A 21,489-nucleotide genomic window follows, 5' to 3' on the forward strand; every position below is an offset into this window, starting at 1 on the left:
ATAATAAGTTATTTTTACACTTAGGTAAAACGGAAGCTATTCTTTTTGCTTCCAAAATGAAATTAAATAAAAAGGGTAGTTTTGTAGTTAAACGTAACGACATGATTTTGAAGTCAAAAAGTGTAGTACAATATTTGGGCTGTTTTATAGATAATAAACTAACATTTTATTATATGGCTAGTAAAATGATTGCAAAGATTTGTGGGAAGGTGAAGTTTTTAGCTAGGCAAGCTAACTTACTGGACACTTATTCTTTAAGATTATTGGCAAATGCTTTGGTACAACCTCATTTTGATTATGCATCATCATTTTGGTACAGTAGTTGTTCACAGAAATGGAAAAATAAATTACAAAAGTCTCAAAACAAATTAGTCAGAACAATCCTAAAAATGCACCCACGTACACACATAAATAATGATTGTTTTAAAGAGTTGGGTCTCTTGAATGTCGAAAAAAGAGTCATATTTTTAAAATTGGGTATGTCGCATAAAATTTTAAACAATATGTTTCCAAAATATTTAGTAAATTATTATAATATGGTGAGAACCCAACATCTATACAATACTAGGGGCAGGGATTTTAACATATATCCTTGTGGATTCAAAAGTTTAGTAGGGAAAAATTCGTTTTTATATACTAGTGCTATGGCATGGAATAAACTGTCTACATCTATAAAGAACATAACAGAGCTGAAACATTTTAAAAGGGTATTGAAAAAGTGGTTGATGGAAGATACTGTATGACAAATGTGTTAATGTTTGCAGTGTTATTGTATATGATGTAAAGTGGACTTAGGAGAAATGTTTGTAGTCTCTGTCATCTGTGGGGTTTTGCCTGTATGCTTTATTTACAGCGAGGACCACAATGGAAATAAGCCTTAGGCTTTTTTGTGTCTATATCCTCTGCAGTTTTTTTAAGTGGATGGGATAATTGTTATTTTATACATTTTTATGAAATTCTGTCAAATAAATTTCAATTAAATTAAATTCAATTCAAAGGCAGTACCGGACTGTTGTCAATTACACCTCACATAGCCTAATGTCATATTAAAAGTATTATTTTGTGAAACACCATTCAGCCTAAAAACACATACAAACACACGTACCTTTAATAACAGAGAACTGATGTTTTATCAAATGCTTGCTTCTGCAGTGGACCACCACCATTCATGTTGAACTTTGAAATTAATGAATTTTAGTGAACTCTAAAATACAAAAGATAATGTCGTTAACAGTTGCAGACTGACATTTTTTTTGTGACCACATGAAAGACTGCGTTGAAATCACAATGTCTGATTAATATTGCATGTTTATAGAATTTACCTGTCCAGCATTCTTCCGGCACGGTCTCTCAAGTTTCTCCCTCCAGTTTCGCACAGCTTTGACACCTGAATAACACATGCCTATGTCAGTAATTGTACAGTATTGTATGCTTCAGTGTACACGTGTTTACCAACCTTAAAGGTTAATGCCCACTGACCTGCAAGTTTCCTCACTAACACAATAAAACTCATTTTTTCCAACAAACTGAAGGCCTGTAAGTTAAATCCGTATGGAAAAATAGCTTTCCCCCCACAATCTATCTCTGTATGCATAATTGTAAAGCACAACTGCCTACATTACTTTAAGTAATAACTAAAAGCAGCCTACAAATTACTCATGTTAATCTTCAGTGTAACGTTTCATATAGACTCATTTACCTCCACTATTTTATTACATTGTGTTCAGGTTGTACTGTTTAGGTTTTATAAAACATGGGTTACTTACTCTAACATTAAGTTACCCGCAAGAATGTCGCGATTCCAACAACAAATAAAGTAAAAAATTTAAAAACACATGTAAAATAAAATAATAAAAACACTTACAAGACCAAACGAGTGTGGAAGTTTGCTTTCCTCCTGGCTGCTCGCTGATGTTGTTGATTTTCAAACAGCGGAAATCTTTCTCGTGAGATTTGGCCTCGTGTTTGTGTACTGCAGCTGCCATCTAGCGGTTCGGAGTTGTAACTGGATTTTGTTTATCAATAATGAATGTTATGCGTGACAGCAGATATTCAGATAAGATAAATAAAACCAAACATCTTGAATTCACTGGTGTCTTTGCATGCCTGATGAAATATCATACATCTTGCAAGTTATTTTGGCAAAAACAAAATTTTATTAAATTCAAGGTTATTCTGGGCTAAACATGGTTTGTTCGTAGTCGGTCTATTTATGAGCTAAATAGTGGCTAAGTACAGACGGTGCATAAAACACTTTAAAGAAATGAAACAAAATATCTTAATCGCTTTGAACTTTGTTTACATGATTAAATATCATACATCTCACAAGTTATTTGGCAAAAACCACATGTAATTAAATTAATGGTTATTTCTGGGCTAAACGTGGTTTATTCGTAGTCGGTCTATTTATGAGCTAAATTGTGACTACGTACAGACGATGCATAAAACACTTTATAGAAATGAAACAAAATACCTTTTAATCGCTGTTAACTTTGCTTACATGATGAAATAGCATACATCTCACAAATTATTTAATTATTTTGTCAAAAACCACATGTAACCAAATTAAAGTTTATTTGGGCTAGATATGGGCTAGGCACAGCCCGGCTATATCGGGTCTATACTGAAACGAGATGTTGAAATGACAGCTATTGCTTGCTGGGTCAATACATGTAAATCGTGTTGTTAATCCACAAATGTTTTCTAAGTGTCTTACAGTGTCTGTGTTCTCTGATGTAAACGCCATCAGGCCTGATATTATAATCATTGATGAGCACAAAGAGGATGTGTTCTTATCCTGGAACTAGGCTGCTGTTTTGATTCATGTCTAGAGGAGGCTTATTTAACAAAGCTAGTAAAATATCAACCTCTTGTACAGCGAATAACTGGCCTTGGCTATAAATGTCAATGCTTGGTATTCATTTTTGGCAGCCTGGGGCATGTGTTATGAGGAGAACCCAAAAGCAGTGATAGCAGTTAAAGATGTTTTAATAGTCTTGCCACAGGAAAGTCTATAATAGAAAACGAAGGACAATATACAGTGACGTCTTCAGATCACTAATGATAACAGGAACTAAAATATCCTCTGTGGCTTTTGCCGAACAAAAGGGCTGCGGGATTAACTAGGCACCCGGAGAAGGCAAGAGATGGCCGATACCAGCCAGCAGCACCACACAGGTACAGTCACAGTTTCTCTCGAGCCACAGTTCTGTGTATAACAAACAAATGCAGGGGTAATTCCAACAACAAACAGTTTCTTCACACACGCAACAGTACAGGACAAGACAGGGTATTGCTGACATAAATCCAGAACCGAGGTGAGCACGTCTGCATTGCATAACAATCTGACAAAAGACAAAGACAAGACACGAAAGATAAAGCCTAAGTTAATGAGAGAAGATGAGGAACAGGTGGAGAGAGAGAGTGGAAACAGCTGCAGCTGAGAGTAATGAGAGCGGGCGATGTGTGTATATGTGTGTATTTGAATGTAGAGAAAGAGAAAGAAAGAAACTAGGGCTATGTTTACACATGGGCGGTTATTTTCATAAACGGACATTTCAACCTCTCCGGTTTCAAAAATAATATCGTGCACACATGTCAGTTTTCAGAAAAATGTTTATTTACACATACCCGTGCATATATGCCATCAAGAGAAGCTCAAGCCCACGTAAGCCAATCACCGGCTGCGCTGGTGTTGACGCGAACTGGTTCTTCATGTTGGAGGGAGGAGTTGTTGCAGTAGGTGATCGATGACTTCAAAGTACCGCGAGAGCGAGTTGAGGAATCATACGTAGAGGTCTAATTTCGAATCGCTCTTGCGGTACTTTGACATCATCCGTCTGTCGGTTCATGCAGCGCCGCATGAAGTCAAACACGCGTAAAATTGCTGACCTCAGAGCACTCGTCTCTGCTCCTCGACATAATGGAGCAGCTGTATTTGCAAATACAAACACACGAAACGAGTTTGCACGAACATAAATGTGATCTTGGAAGCGTTCAGAGTAGCAGTCACATGTAAACATAGGTCGCACTTTTGACGTAAGTGCGAGCTCTGGCGCATACTCTGTGACGTTGCCTGCTTAAACATTCGTTTGTCTCACTTTACATGCAACCGTGCAACCGAAGATTTTCAAGATCTCCACTCTGGCCGGAGTTCTTAGAAACAATCGGTTTCAGAGGCGAGTTCTCCGTTTGCGTGTAAACGAGGGGCACAAACGAAGGTAAATCTCTCAGTTTTGTGGGTGGGTGTGTGTGTGTGTGGGGGGGGGGTGTGGGTGTGTGTGGGTGTGTGTGTGGGTGTGTGTGGGTGTGGGTGGGTGGGTGGTTGGTTGGGGGAGTGGTGGGGAGGTAGGTAGGTAGGTAGGTAGGTATGTCGCCGCATCGTGGAAGGTGTGCCGTATATTTTCCTGCTTTTTTTGTCCTTTACCAATCACACCCCTGAATTCAGAAACTCCTCTCTGTTACCATGCAGACAAAAGCCAATTTAACTTTTTTGATGACCTCAGCTTTAACAAGTCATGTGGTTTTAAATTGAAATCATTTAACCAGACATACTTCCTCTATTTTAACACATTTTATTGTCAAAAGCATACAGTTTAAATGTTCAAACCTGTAAGAAAAAGACATGTTAGTTATAATTAGTTATGATTCATTTCAATTTCCTTCACAACGTGCGACAAATCTCCTCTGTTAAAATGTCAGAAAATGTAGTTTGGTGTTTCTTTGATGAAATCTTTGCTGATATTATTGTGTATGAAGAGTTTTTCTCCTCGTTGTATTGTTTTTATAAAGATGATTAAAAACATTGATCCATCATTGACACTGACACACACATTAATAATGTTTTTATAGATTGAGTGAAATTGATCTTTAAACACTGTAACATCTTTAAATGTAAGATCAGAGTTATGTTATCTCCAGCTAATATTCCTCCTGTAATAGAGGAAGATTTTTACATCAAATACCTGATGAGAATTACAAGTGTGACTCATGAACTCAATACAGATTTATAAAGAAATGTTCATGTGGTTTAGGACATCTAACACTAATAGTCAGCTTTGTGATGGATTTATTTGACATTTAAACACACAGGGCCCTATCTTGCACCCAGCGCAATTGACTTTGTCAGTGACGCATGTATCATTTCGTATTTTGCACTGGCGCACAGCGGGTTTTTCCCTCCACAGACGCACGTCGGCAAACTAGGGAATGAACTTGCGCTCCCTGGGCGGTTCAGCGCAAAAAAGGAGGCGTGCTCTGGCGCAAACCATCTCTTATGCTATTTTGCAGTTTCAAAAAACAATTGCGCTACTAACCAAAAAAAACTAGTCTAAAGTCAGTGGCGCGTTGCGCGTGGCTCATTATGCTATTTTAAGAGCGCATGTTGACCATAATGTATAGCGTGCACAACGCGCATTGCTTATCTAATCTACACAGATGCAACAGTTATTTTTGCAAATCATAAATTGTTACAATAAAAATATAAGATAAGGGAAATCATTAAATCATAAATTGTTACAATAAAAAATATTAATACACGAGATAAGGGAAATCATTGTGGTGAGCATTGTGGTGATAGTTTTTATTTATTTTGTGTGGCAGCGTTAAACAATTATCATGCAAATAACGATTAAAATATTTTCATAAGTTTGTTGTGTGGCTGTATAACGTTTATTTTATCTAAATAATAATTAAAATGTTTTCATAAGAAACCTTCATGTATGTGAACTTGATTTGTAAGTGTACTTTGGGGTTGGACCTTGCTTGCGTTTCTTGTGTCCGATTTCAAAGCCCCCAAACCCTTTCAGCGGTGAGGGTGGACGCAGCGATGTCCTCCTGTGTGCCCGGCGTGCCCGATTTATGCTGGCAAGCTTGGGATCCCCCCGTCTCCTGAGATCATTGTAGTGCTTGGCACAGCTGATGAGACAATTGCGGCTATTTCCTCTCACGCCTGTTTAACCGACGCTGATTTGGGCGGGTTTCTCCCATCCCCATACAAAACAACTTCTCTGTCTTTGACTGCTTACAAGAACGTGGGTCTCCTGGTGTGCGCCTGTCAAATCCGTCATAATAATAGCAACCCGCCATGGAACTTGCGCCCTTGCGTTTAAAGGGAATGTTGGATAGCGTTCTGATTGGTTTATTTGACGTTACGCCCAAACCACACCTATGAATAATGAACCTACTTCAGACCAACCCCTTATTGATTTGCGCCCGGCGCAAGACTTATTTCTCCCGCCGGGAAAATAGCAATAGCGCCCAAGATCCGCTCACAAAGTCACTTGCGCTTTGCGCTTCGGACTTGCGTTTCAGATCATTAAAATAGGGCCCACAGTGTCTCAGTTACTGAGGGATTGAAAGAGGAACATTACATGAAGAGATGGGGGTTAGAGATTTGTGAACAAACTTTGTAGTTTTGCATTATTCACATAAAGTCTCTGTTCTCTACAGGTTGAGTGATTGTAATATCACAGATGAAGGTTGTGTTGCTCTGACTTCAGCTCTGAGATCAAACCCATCACACCTGAGAGATCTGGATCTGTCTAAGAATTATCTCACAGATTCAGGAGTGAAGCTGATCTCTGATCTAAAAGATGATCCACATTATAAACTAGAGACAGTAGAGTGAGTAGAGCTCATTTAAATAAATGTTTCAAGTAAACTCATGCAGTGTCATTTAAATCCTAGAATATATTAGAAATAAATGTAAATTGATCTGCTGCTGTTATAGGCTGTGTATCCTTTAAACCAAACAAACAGAAAATATGAAGTGTACATGAACAACACTTGATGCTTTGTCAGATCAACACAATAAGAATTCAATCCAATGTCTGAGTCTGTTTACTAACTGTGATGTTGAGTTTGTTCACTCCAGGATTTAATACTGTGATCTTACTCTTCTTACACATTATATATGATGTTTGTTAATGGGGTTTGTTTGAAAGGCCGACACCTCTATAGTTATGCACACTTGACTAGATGTTCATCTTAAACTCTTTTTATAACAACTTGGTTTTTATTTCATGTTTTAAGCATTATTTATCAAATCATCAGAATACAGACAGAAATAACAACACAAACACAATATATACACAACAGATAAACACAAAGTACAGATGATAAATGATACAGATGAAGATTAGAAAAAAGAAGAGAAAGTCAACTCTTAAAATCTGATGGACACTTCACACAACTCTCTGTCGAGCTTTGACATTGATGCTGTTTCTCTTTATTTACACGACTGTCAACCTCCAGGGGTGTATTCCAGAAAGCTGGTTATGTGACTTATCGGGTAAGTTTAGGAGTAAGTAACCGGATAACCTCTGCTTTCGGTTCCAAAAACGGAGGTAACTTTCGGGTTATGTAAGTAACCAGCAACTGACTCTCTGAAGATAACCTGCTCCGGAGCAGGTTATGTTGCAAGGTAAGTTCATTTTAGTTAATAAAACGAGGCTCCGGAGGAAGTCCGCGCACGCGTGCACCCACGACGAGCGCACAGCGGGCGCGGAAGCACACCCTGCACAATATTACAATGTTAAAGCATTTATTTTATTTTATTACATTTACAGTCGCGAATATTTATTGCTGTATTAAAAAAATGTGTGATATTAATTTTTTTAAAGAAACTATTTTTTTTAATAACATGGATTGATATTTGTGATTGGACTAATTACTATAAATTTAATTATTAATTAAATTTAATTAAAAATTTATTCATATTTGTGTTCGGACTAAATACTATACATTTAATTATGTTCATTATTAATATATCTCCAAATATCAGTGGATGTATGAAACACAATTCCATCAGTTAATTAATGTTAACAATAAAGTACATTTCCATATCAATTTTGTCAATTCCTCATCTTTCACTTACTAGATAATTTGAGATGAATCTAAAGTTATAATAAATGTGTGTGCAAATACATTGTCATTAATGAATCTTAACCTATGTTACTTAAGTGACAATGTGGCAATGTTACAGTAAATGGGAATAACAAATAGAAACACATGATGCCTATCATAATAATAATTACTGAGGGACAGAAGTTACCCCTGCCTGCAGTCTCTGATAGGCATGTGCATCTGACCTGGCCCACAGAGTGACACCGAGCACAGGCATGATTTAACACTGACCCACAGAGTGACACAGGTGAAGCACAGAATTCATTAGGTGAAACACCATTGAATCACAGACATGGCATAGTGGTCAGAGATTTTCTATTATATCAGTTAAAATCATGTACACAATGAAATGAAATTATAAATATATATTTCATAGTATAATATTTATTTCTTAAACATGCAGATCCTTAGCCCTCTCTCTACATTTGATCTATAGTTGGTGTTTTTCTAAATCACCTTTATTTCTTTAAAATGGGCCTTTTGTAGCTGCTCTCCAGAGCTATCATTTTTGAGCAAAAGGAAATTGAGATATTTGCATATATTAGATGATAAAGGACATATTACAACATGTTACTATTGACACTAATGTAACATTTCTATTCTCCAATTCTGTTACAGCAGATATGGTCCAATGCAAATGAAGTGTAATGAAAAGCATTACAGTGTAGTGTAATGAAAAGCATTACATAACATTATTGAAAATCTGTAAGGACTGTAAGGAAGCTTTACAAATAAAAGAGGGTGCATTAATCTATCAGCTATCATTAAATGTTAAAAAAGATGGTGACACAGTGTCATACAAGGAAAGTCCTAAAACTAAACAGGGTCACCCAAAGGAGCAGTAAAATAAGTACAATATAGTGAATATTATCATAATGCATTTTATGCCTACACAATACAATCATATCTAAAAAAAAAAAAACTTTAAATAAGCCTTATGACAGATTTGCACTTTATGTGCCACAACCCTTGTGAAATTAACCATGGTTTTATTGGTGTATGGTTGTAGTAACCATGGTTTTTTTTGGTGCATTGATTTCTATCAGCAGAACCATGGTTTTACTACACTAACCATGGTTTAACTATGTTTTTTGAAAACCATGGTTATTTTGTGGTTACCATGGTTTTACTGTAACCATGTTTTTTACTGTAGTAAAACCATTGTTACTTTTCACAAGAGAAAAGATATTCATAATTCATATGTTTACAATCATATATAAAATCTATGATTATTTTTACTATATTAATTATTTTAGATTGTTTTAGATTATTTTAAATAATATTGTGTGTATTTTCGTTGAGACACATACAATATTGGACTTAAATGGGGTAAAATAGGTTCGTATATAACTGTGTTTTGGAACCGACATACCCCGAGTAAGCAAGTTTGGGGTTGATCAACCCAAAGTTCGGGGTTAATCTGATGGTAAGTTAACCCTGCTTTCTGGAATACACCCCAGGACTTTTAAAATAAAGCATCACCTTCATTTTCTTACTGTTTGTGTGTGAACTCATAAAACTGTCAGTGTGTCATTATATTATACTACATCAGTGTTCTTCACTCCCAGCCCTGGAGAGCCGGTGTCCTGCAGAGTTTAGCTCCAACCTTAATCAAACACACCTGAGCAAGCTAATCAATGTCTTCATGATCCCTAGAAGATCACAGGTAGGTGTGTTTGATTAAGGTTGGAGCTAAACTCTGCAGGACACCGGCTCTCCAGGATTGGGAGTGAAGAACACTGTACTACATACATATCAATACATTCATCTCTTACATTGACATCAAATATTCAGAGGAAATAGATGAAATGTGTTTTTGTATTGTTGTAGCTCATGTGTATGTGATAAACAGATTGTTGACATGTTTATTATGTTGAAGATTTCATTTCTATCACTGACTGACAGCACGTATAGTTTGTTTTTCTATCTCTTCATCTGACACTGATGATCATCTCATATCTGATTGACTTTCTGTTTTACTTTTAGGACTTTTGTTGAATGGGGGTATTCATCATCTGATAGTGAATAAGAAGACACAATAGTGACATCACTTCCTCTTAACCGTATGAGTTGATTATTCAGTACAGTATCTGATCTGTGACTTTATCTAAATCTGACTTTGAAGTGTTGGAGGTAAATCATCATCCTAACTCAGCTTCTATCTACACATTTCCTATAAGAGCGATTTATCAGTCAGTGTAAGAGGAGCAAGAAATCTCATAGGATCATAAACTGAAGTAAATACTGACAAGATTCCTCTTCTTCTACACTGTTGGGGTTTTTAACTTCATCTTAAACTGAAATGTGTTCAAGTTCAGCACAACATTGAAGACTCGCAGCTCACTTATCTCTAAATCCAAATATTGGATGTCTTTGCTTTCACGAGTTCACACTTACATATAATTTGGAGGGTAAAGTTTAATGCGTATTTGGCGTGCTGTCCGGAGGAAGGGCTCCGAGCTCGGAGTTCGGCCCAAACCCAGAGTACTCCCCCCTATGTAAGTGTGTTTTAGGACTAAAATTTGTGGAGAAGGGGTGGTGGGGGGATGTGAAGAAGATTTTTTAATTCAGAACTTATTTCAGAACTATATCTTTGGTGAACATGGTACTCAGATTCAAATGTGTTTTGCAAGTATGTATGTCTCAAGCTTGTAAGCTGAAGACTAGCAGTCGTAAAGACTGCAATGTATGCAGGGTTTAAAATATGGTAACTGAGAGCAGAGCTAAAAATGCATAGGCTGACATTTGGAAGGAATGAAGTTACCACACCTGTCAAACATAAAAACATGCTAAAAACAACTACATGGGAGGGGTTTCAACTTTTAGAGAACTGTATATTAGGTTGCATTCTGAAAAAGACTCTTTAGTTGCTTGGCCACCAACTCGGCCTTATTGTTGTATGCAATAAAGTCATCTTTTGGCAATGGAACCCTCTGCTGAAAATTATTTTTTGTAATCACTAAAAAATCCACAACATTTGGCGCCCGAACAGGGACTGGAAAGGAGCATGGAGGTGGATGACCGCTGTGGGCTAAGTTTGGATGAGCAGCATACACAGGACCAGGTGAGCAGTTTTTGCTTATTTACTGGTGTACTGTTGTGTTGCTCATCTGGGTTGGCTCATGGTGAAAAGACTTTCACAATGCTCTTCCAATATAAGAACTAAGATTAATATAAGATAAAAGGGGTTCCATTTCCAAGGATTTTGATGCATGGTGTGATATTTTTATGATGAAGAAGGGATTAAACAGCCTGAGCTCGGGTGTAATCTGTGGTTTTGCTAAGTAAGCCTTGTTTTAGCATTAACCTGGAACAGATTGTTATATTGCTAAGGGGCAATAAAAAGTTAAATTGCTGAGGGGCAATGAAATATATAATCTGTGTTTATTTTTAAACATATAAAAGGCCTTTGACGAAGGGCCTTTGACGAATAAAATAGACTGTAACAGATTATAAAAAATGCTTATTGCAAGAGGGCTATTGATTAGATGTAATAAGCTGATACACTGTAAATGAATAATTTGTATAAAGAAAAAGTAACATGGTTTTGGAAGCAAATCCTGTTTAAATTTGTTAGGTTAAGTATTTAAGCATATGTTGATTTGACATCAATACTGCATTTTATTTACAGTGTATGGAAAAAAATAAGATAAAAGTAAATAATCTGTGTTTATTCTGTAAGAGGGCCTTGACGGATACAGGTAGACTGGAACAGACTATTAAAAATGCTTATGGAAAAAAAGGATAAAATTAAATAATCTGTGTTTATTCTGTAAGAGGGCCTTGACGGATACAGGTAGACTGGAACAGACTATTAAAAATGCTTATGAAGTAAGCGGATACACTGTAAAATAATGATAGCAAAAGGAAAAGTACTTTGGTTTTTCAAGCCATTAATGTGTTACTTTGTTAGGTTAGGGTAACAAAAAATGTATATGTTGATTTAACATAAATGCTGCATATTTTAGAGTGTATGGATAAAAAATAAATAAACAGAGCATGAAACAAAAGTGTTATAAAGTGGATAGGGGTCTGCAAGGGCAGAATTATTTTTTATGAAAACAGCTCTTTATATATGTTTATATAATAGAGGTCTGAACGAATAAAATATTATTCTGTGGATACCACCCTAATGCATGATAAAAAGTTTGACTTGTGAGTAAAAGTGGAAAGGATCCTCAACAGTGAAAAACAAGTGGTGTCATGTTTAAAGTGTGAATGACTGGGTGTATGTTATAAATAGAGTGAGTGCAGGCCTGACTGAGTGCTGTGGATGAAAGAGCTAGCAGTGAAGTGAAATACCGGTTAATATAAGTAAAAGAATAATAATAATAATAATAATAATAATAATATATTATTTATATAATAAAGTAATAAAAGATTATAGGTAAAATTATAGGTAAATGGTATATATAGGTTGAAAGGAGGTTTTTACATCTATATTGTATATCTTAATCCAATGAAAAAATATTTGTGTTTAAGACTATTGTAAAGGGAAAAAATAGTATTACCTGACAAATAAAACAAATTGAATTGAAGGGAGAAACATTAATTAAGAAGGAACTGCTTGAAAAACATTTGCAGTGTAGAAAAAGTAATATTGGAGAGAAAATGGTAAGCTTGATGTTTACTTAGCTTGAAAGTTAAATTGTTTAAAAGTGTTTTTATTTGTTAATTTTCTAATGTTAAAAAGTTAAAAAATTGCTAAATATGATAGAAAAGATTGAATGGAGAAGTAACAGGTGTAGAGTAAAGTCATAGTGGTTATTCTTGTGGAAATATTTATTGGGCAGAGATCTGATAAAGAATGTGTTGAAGAAATTGTCATGAAGGGAACATTTGATGTTGCAATGTGTTAACGAAATGGATATTGTAAATAAACCTATATTAAATCAAAAGAAAGAAAAGAAGGATGGATTTAAAGAAGAAAAGCATTGGCATTATTAATGACTAAAGGGGAACATATATAGATTAGAAAAATGTTAAAGGAAGTTGATAATGGAACAAAAAGAAAGTGTGTTAAATGTTAATCTATATTTATCATGCATACTGTAGAAGGTTGATTTCCAGTACTCAAGGGCACTGTGGAAATTATAGGTAAAATGTAAATGAAATTATCAGTAGTTATAGAATAGGAAAATTAAACAGGTTTGGGAGTGAATCTTACAAATGAGGAAATATCCTAAATGAAAGAAATTTAATTATTATCAGAAAAAGTATAAGTGTGAAGAGTGTAGAGTAAAAAGACAAGATGCATTGTTTACACAAAAGAGGTGAAAAGAAGATGAGGTAGGAAGATATACATAAAAAATAAAAATAGGAAAAACATTAGAAAGCATTAATGAAGTAAAATAAGAAGAGAGTAGAGAGGGAGAGTTAAAGAGGAGTTGTCATCTGATGGAGAAATGTGGATATGGGAAAAAAAAGATAAATGATGGCTTAGGCTACTGGCCTTACAATTTCTTAATTTAATAAAGGTATTAAGGACCTTGGGAGGCTGATCACTTACCCTCAAGCATTCATGGGGTTGGGAAAAGGACTAAGTTGTGGCAATGGAGAAATGAAAGAAACCTTTGACCTGTGGACTAACGTTACATGAGGAGGGACTATTTTTGAACATTATCATAGCAGTGTGGCAGCCACTGCTTGGACTCTAAAAGCACAAAGAGAAAACTGGGAGACACAGAGAATCCAGTTTTGTTCAGAGACAATAAAAAAGAGACTGAGGGAAATCCAGAAGGAGACCCTGGAATGACAACACTGTTTTGAAATGCAAAGTGAATAACAGTGATGACTCTTGTGTTCAGCTACTTTCAGCAATTCCTCCAAAAAGCCAGAATCCTGTACCCATCATAAATGACTTTGCAGCATCACCATCCCAGAAAGAAAACAACTTGAACTGGGAGAGACAAAGAAAACATGCTGAGGACTACAAAAAGCCTGGCCACGCTAAGAGAGACTTTCACTATGTCCATGTACCAGCTCTGTGAGTGAAGGGGGGAGGGTGACAGCAGCCTTTCAAAGTCCAGTTTAAGGTCCAGAAGAGTTGTTGATAATATGATTCTCTGGACAAGTAGTGGTAATTCAATGTATGTCTATACACAATAAACAAAACCATGACCATATCTATTCTCATATCAAAATCACACTCCTGTTTACTGTTTACTTGTTAAACAAAATATGCATAATTTGGGTTAAGCCATTGGAATTTGTGTTTTCCAGAAGGGTATAGGGAATATAGATATAAAGTAAGAAAGACATGATATTAAAGTGATATTAACTGAATCAAAGCAAATTTATAATAAATAGTAATGTACAACAAACAATGAATAAATTGGAAAATGTACTGAAGCACAAATTTCTAATGCAAAGTTATCAAAGTGGGAATTTCATTGTATTATAATATGATCATGAGAAAGATATTCAACTTAAAAAGTGGCAAAATACATTATATGACAAGAAATTGATATAACATCAGAGGAAGGTAAACAAGAATTAGTAAAGAGTATGGTTGAAAATCAGTTAATAGAATAATGACTTAATGTAACTGACTTATTTCCACAGGTCTCTTGTATACTGGAAAAGATTGTGAAGAAAAGAATTTATGGGATATGATGGAAAAAAAACTATATAAAGCCAGTGGATCTCCATAATGTTTAAGAATCACATTAGAATTATATGTTATAGTCAATCATTTGTCAGGAAATAGTTTTCATAAAAAACAATAAATGCAGATGATAACAACATGCAAGATTAAGAAGATGTATTAATTGTTAAAAGATGTAGAGAACAAAGTACTAATTGAAGTATCCAATTAATGATATTGTAAGACTAAACAGTTGATATCCACATCCACATTGCTAACAAATGTTTTCCCAGATGACAAATACTGTAATTGATATTTGCTTTATATATTTGAGTTTTTAAACAGAAGAAATATTTGTTTGTTTTTTGGGAAACTAAACAATATCCAATTCGGTATGGGAACAAAGAGGCTTTCAAAAGAATGAGGGTATACATAATCAATGTACTGAATAAGTGGGGTTTAATTTCTGCATTAAACATTATCAAAGTAAATGGCAATCATAAAATATTAAACTTATATAAAAAATAATGATATTTTGTCACAGGGAACAACACAGCAGATTGGGAGGCTAAAGAAGGCTCAGAAAGCCACACAGAAGTTTTGCTTAGTGTTAATACAAAAGCCTTACTTAGAAGATAGAAGGAAAAAAGAACACGCTGGATGTTAGGAATATTTTGTGGTACCCAAAGGGGGACAAAGAAAGACATTCAAGACATCTAATGTACACATTGGGGATAAATCATTCTATAATACAGTAAAATGTTACCTTTCCAGATGGGTGGTTTTAATTTCAAATTAAAAACAGAGATATAAAATAACTAATTAATATTAAATATTAAAAAGAGAAAAAATGGGTATTATTCTCCATATTTGAGAAATTGTCTGAATATTTAAGTGCAATACTGGTTAAATTTCTGTTCAACAGGTAAAGTTAGTGCCAAAAAATAAAGATAAAAATGATAGAAGAAGTAATCCCTAAATTTAAAACACTATTAGGAATAATTTTAGATAATGGATCAGCATTCATTAAAAACTACAAAGCGAATACTGCAACAGTAAAGAATAAAGGAAAAACTAGTGTTTACCATCCTTAATCATAAAAAGTATACCATCCCTTCAAGGTTAAACTCAGCAAAACATGGGAAAGCATGAAACTGAACTGACTGGATGCTTTGTCTCTTGCAATAACGAGTGAAAGACTTCAACTAACACTGCATGGAATGCTTATTGGTCGACCAATGCCAATACCAATGCCAATACCAATGTCTGCGCTATACTATATGTGATAACAAAAATTCATCCCCAAAAAAGGACAGCCTCTGGAACGACTGCAGTTGGAGCTTTTGGAACAATTACAAATAAAGATGAGATCTTATGTGATAAAACTAACTGTATGCATAAGCTATTTGTGTGCAGGAAAAAGAAAAGGAGCCCGATGAGGAGATGGAGATAAAATGCCATATTATGCCATGGGATCTAGTGTATCTGAGGGTCTTCAGGAGAGAGTGACATAAAACAAGGACCAGGGAAAGCAGCCCTAACAGCAGGCCAGGGGGAAGGAGCACATCTGATGTCATCTGAGCCAATGCACAAAGTTCCTAATATACCAGTCGGAGAGGAGGACAACAAAAACACAATAATGAAGAGGAGAGCTGAGGAGAAAAGGAGAACCAAAAAACACGATGCAGAAGAGGAGACCTTAAACACAATAATGAAGAGGAGAACTGAGGAAAAGAAAATAATAAAAGACATGATACAGAAGACAACAATAGAAAAATGAAAAGCAATTCTTCAAGTCTACAAACAAATAAAGAACTAAGTAATGACCACTCAGGGCATATCAAGCAACAGCAACAAAGTTAAGAAAATATGTAAATGAGGAGAGACTTTCAGGAGCAACAAGCAATGAGTGCAAAGCAGTGGAGTTCACAAGCAATACACAGGGACAAAGTTGCTGGTAATGTGTAAAGGACACACAAGGAAAACTTCAAGGAATTAGTCATGGAAATTGAAAAATAAAGCTAATAACCAGTTTGACAATTATCAGCAACATATGGTAAATTCACACAACTGCAGTCAATAATCCAACTTCTCTTCAATTAACTTTTCACCTATCAGCAAGGATCAGTAACACTTCAGCGAGGACCAGTAACACCAGTGAGAAGTTATTCTACAATAATCTCAGGAGGAACAAAATCTAGATTGAATACTAAAGAAACCAAAACAACAAGTAGACAAGGACATCAAAAGAAGAAAAAGGACGTCAACGGAAGGAAAAAAAAATATTTTGGACATTTTATGGAAAACAACAAAAAACATAATGAATAGTACAAATGGGTAATTTTCAAAGCTAAGAGAAATTGGTATGAACAATTGCTTATTATGCTCTGAATTACGAAAGGTAATAATAATCAAAAGTCAACATGATATTATAGGGGTGTTCAATTTAACAAAATGACAAATTCTGGTTTAAATATCCATTTTATAGGGCATATTTTGGTAAATAGTCTCAATTTTGGAAAGTTAATAAAAGCATTAAAATATAAAAAAGGCAGAATAGGGAAAAAAATACTAAAGATTATGAATGCCACAGTAAACCTGATGGAACTAAAGATGAGGGATATTTAAAGGGAATATTCTATAACATAGAACTTGAACAAATCAAATATAAAATTCCAAAAGCTATTATAAATCCTTAATAATTTTGACTTTAGGTATGGAAAGGGTGGACAATGCTAGTATACAGTAAAAAGAATGTGGGAATCAGATCATAGCACTGGACATATGAAGATTGTAAACAGTAATGTTAGCAGAATTCTTTTGGTTTAATTTTGATTTGATGGGAAATTATAACTTATGGTGGTTTTGCAATTAGAGAAGAAATATATATGTACAAGACTAAGGTTAATTTAAGAAATCATCATGAGTATATTGAAGTATATTGAACAAAATACTGAGAAAACAAATGATAAAACTAAAATAGTTTATCCCTAAATTGGTTTGGTATATATTCCTATTTATATGTTCCAATTTAAGCAAGAGATGAGATAAAATCATGGTTAGAATAAATATTGATTTAATCTAGAATTAATAAGTTATATCTACTATAATCAACAAAGGTTTATTAACTTTAACTAATGATGTTTTAACAATCTTAGAAAAACAATGAGATACTACAAAGGGGTATAGTTTTACTGTATGGAGATTAATGTTATGCTAACAATACAACATCAAAATAGGTATTCATTGAAGCTATCAAATAAGAGTTTAGGATAGGAACTGCAACTAATACAGGAAGAAAGAATCTTAATGTGGAATTGTTGTGATTTAAAATTAGGAAAATGGGTGATTGGTTTGTCAAATTATAAAAGATATATTTTGGTATGTCACAGATTTAAAGGTTAAAGGATGCAAATGATCAAAGGTATAGGTTAAAGGATGAATATTATCAAAGGTATAAGGTAAATGATGCAAATTATCAGAGGTTAAGAATTTGCCATTTTAATTGGATAAATTGTTATTTTACTGTGTACTTCCTATTTGAAACAAATGTTAATGTTGAAATATCAAGATGAAAAGGTACTTCATATAAGAAATTACAAAGTGCATCAAAAATGGGTTTTGCAAAAGTTTGAAAATGGTAATACTACATCAGAAAAAGATAATAAGAATTGAAAAGGTATTTGTCTAATTTACACTCTTATGATGAATATTTTTATGAGTTCTGATTTTACAGCAACAATGACATAATGAAGTATATTCCATGATCATAAAGGTTTGTTAATTTAGGGAGCAGGTTCTTTTACTTCTCCAAGATAAGATGTTTGTTCCACACTCCACCAAAGTGCGGCAGCATGATTTAGTCATTGGTAAGGGAAAGATGGCTTAGTTGGGCCATTAATTAGCTTAACTTAATTGAACTGGATTATGAAGTTGCACTTTGGGTGAGACTTGTGAAAGTCTCAAAGGGTGGAATGAAGAAGATTTTTAATTCAGAACTTAATTTAGAACTATATCTTTGGTGAACATGGTATTCAGATTCAAATGTGTTTTGCAAGTATGTATGTCTCAAGCTTGTAAGCTGAAGACTAGCAGTCGTAAAGACTGCAATGTATGCAGGTGTAGGACAGGTGGACAAGTCTTGTTTTTGGAGCTGGACCATAAAACAATAAAAAACACATTCTGTGTCTATTTTTGAGAGACGTGTTGTCTCTCTCCACAGGGGTCACGGATACACAGGAACTGATCTGTATTTCACCCCCTCTCTCTTCTCCTTTAAGGTTTTGGTTACTGGAAATATACTAAACACATGTAACATTGGGTATATCATATGTTGTGATGTTACAAAGGTTTCATCTTCATGTTTGGTGTTGTTTTAAAGGTCATGGTGCGATGGTTAAAAAGGTCTAATTTCTATAATGCTAAGAGAAAGTATATCAAAGTTTAAAACTTAAGACATAATCTGTACTCCTGTGATGGGTGTCAACTCCTGAGGAGATCTAGATCACAGATGGTTAACAGTCCCATTTGGTGCTCCTTCAGGTCACGAGAACCGACCAACCAAATCCTGTTTTGAGATTTTATTATTCTTTGTCTCATTCTGTGTATATAAGGTGGCTTGGCAAGAGACTCTGGGAAGTATTCTTTAGCAAGAATCTTCCCCACACTTTGGGTGTGTGTATTCAGACATTATGGAAGCATTCTTTAGCAAGAATCTTCCCCACACTTTGGGTGTGTGTATTCAAACAGAATGGAAGACATCTTTAACAAGAATCTTTCTGAACCATTTTGGGTATATTATATTCATAATGGAAGTACTCTGTAGCCAGAGTGTCTATTGCCAGGTATGACTTTGTAACTTTTGCAACTGTTGATCATTTTAATTAATTGGACTTGAATCAAATTCTGTATGATATTGTTTAATTTATGTTTGAAGCTGAAACCTGCCTGGTATAATAAATTGTTACATTTGATTCATCTGAATTATTCAGAAATTGTATTGATTTATTTGAATTCTTTCAGAAATTGTTATGATCAGTAGATTAGAAGGAGTCTGGTATTACCGCAAGATTATCGTGTCAGGATATTATCACACTGAGGTTTTGATGTTCGAATGGAGCATGGGGCACATTCATTAAAACTCTCAGATTTATGTTTATCACCTGCCTTAGCAAGTTGCATGAGTGCTAAACTAAAGTAACTATTTTTATGATCGGAGCAAGCATGGAGCGGCCAGACATAAAAATATTAGTTTACCCGGTAACCTCTGACTAAGATCAGACTGACAATTTTGTGTCCGTGAGATGTACGCAAACGGCCGGCGTATGCTCTGTGCGATACCGGGTCCCTAATGAACGAATAACTAAGACTATGGGAATTAATAAATAATCAAACATCTAAATTATGATCAACAGATAATTGGAATAATGCACTAAATTCTTAGTATATTAAATTGGAGTCAGATTATAATTTAAACACAGAGATCAAAGAAATGAGTTTAATCATGATTATGGAATTATTCTTCTAGAAGCGCTGAGGAAGGAACGAACACGAGTCCCCTTCACCCACTCCACTTGCATCCGTCGTTGGGCTTGTGGGTGGTACCTTACAGCTTGGTGACCCCGACGTGATGACGTATACCACAGGACGTGATGACGTAGTACACCCGAACAAGTGACGTGGTACTCCAGGAAGCTTTCCAGCGCGACATTTTAACAATAACAGAGTACTCCATTCATCGCAAAATAGGAGGTTTAAACGTCTACTTTTCTGTCTGCAGCTGTGTTGGTAAGTTGATTTTATTTGCCTATTAGAAATGTTGAAGGTGAGCATAAACGCACCCGTATGTTGTAGAATGGGACGTTAAACTCCCATTGAAAGTCCGGAGAAGTCCGGTTAGGCATGAACATTAGAATAACAACACAGCTGTCAGAGAAATAATAACATTGCGGATAATGAAATAATATATTTCCTCGCGCATCATCTCTTGTGTTTACACTCAGTAGGAGTGAATATTACATGGACTAATGACTAAATGTTATCGTGGTACATTACGCAAAGTCGTAAATTTGGGTCTAAAAGTGGAAACATCGCCGTGGCGATTATTTATTTGCTTCGTGGAACGATCTCGCAACTATATCTGAAACCCGTAAAGTAAGTTATTAGCGAATATCCGTGAATAATAAAAATCCAGTCGGATGACAAAACTCCGTGCCCAAGTCAATGCGTCCATGTATGTAAACAAACCTGCGCAAAACAGGCGATATTAACTCTGTTAATGGAAATACACAGCATGACAACAGCAGTGTAGATGAGAATAAATTCCATTTGTTAGCAAATTAAAGATCTTTTGTTGGTTAAAGCAACAAAAGATAAATTTAAAATGGATTAACATCTTCCAAATTTTATTCTGGTTCTCAAATAAGGGTTAACATTGAATTAATACAGTAATAACTACATTTAAACTCCCTGTATGAGATTTTATGTTGTTCACAGCACATGTGCAACATTGAAAGGAACAAACTCCTTCAGAGCAAGAATTAATTTAATTAAAGGGATGTTGTATACATTTAAACTACAGTGTAAGTTAAGGTGTTTGCATATGAGAAGTGAATTTTAGGTTTACATGATTGATATGACAAGAGCAAATGTTCATATTAATCTTTATAGGATCAGAAATGCAGCAAACTATACAGTTTACATACTATACACGATGAGTTAGGGAGATAATTGTAATTATGGAGAATGAAGGAGAGATGGATGTGTATAAATGATTGAAGGCAGCATTGTTGGGGTTAGAGGTTCAGTGCATGCAGTGTGGAACTAAATGTTGGATATTAAGCAAGTAGGGAGATAGAGATTTGTAACAAATCGATTTATATGGAATGATTAGGAGTGATTTTGTTAAAGAACACTCAGAACTGGATAAGTGTAGATAGAATGGAACCAGGAAGTTTTGTTACAATTCCTTAATTAATGCAGGATTTATCATTATGTAA

At 34.9% G+C, this 21,489-nt stretch overlaps 2 protein-coding genes and 1 long non-coding RNA gene across 3 annotated transcripts in view; 2 read left to right on the forward strand and 1 right to left on the reverse strand.

Annotated features, from left to right (window-relative positions):
* The window catches only part of LOC141361557 (NACHT, LRR and PYD domains-containing protein 3-like), an 85,127-nt gene extending 78,499 nt beyond the window's left edge, over positions 1 to 6,628 (forward strand). The window contains exon 13 of the mRNA XM_073863042.1: positions 6,451 to 6,628. Coding sequence (XP_073719143.1) covers positions 6,451 to 6,628 — 178 coding nt within the window. The remainder of the gene's footprint in view (positions 1 to 6,450) is intronic.
* Positions 1 to 21,489, forward strand: part of LOC129437205 (protein NLRC3-like) — a 578,808-nt gene that overhangs the window by 352,196 nt on the left and 205,123 nt on the right. The gene's annotated exons all lie outside the window — the stretch shown is intronic.
* On the reverse strand, positions 985 to 2,480 carry LOC141361669 (uncharacterized). The gene is made up of 3 exons (XR_012367848.1): positions 1,865 to 2,480; positions 1,323 to 1,387; positions 985 to 1,204 (listed from the first exon to the last, which is right to left on the reverse strand). It is a non-coding gene; the product is annotated as an uncharacterized lncRNA (long non-coding RNA).

Source organism: Misgurnus anguillicaudatus, chromosome 24 (genome assembly GCF_027580225.2).
Source record: "Misgurnus anguillicaudatus chromosome 24, ASM2758022v2, whole genome shotgun sequence".
NCBI classification, from domain to species: domain Eukaryota; kingdom Metazoa; phylum Chordata; class Actinopteri; order Cypriniformes; family Cobitidae; genus Misgurnus; species Misgurnus anguillicaudatus.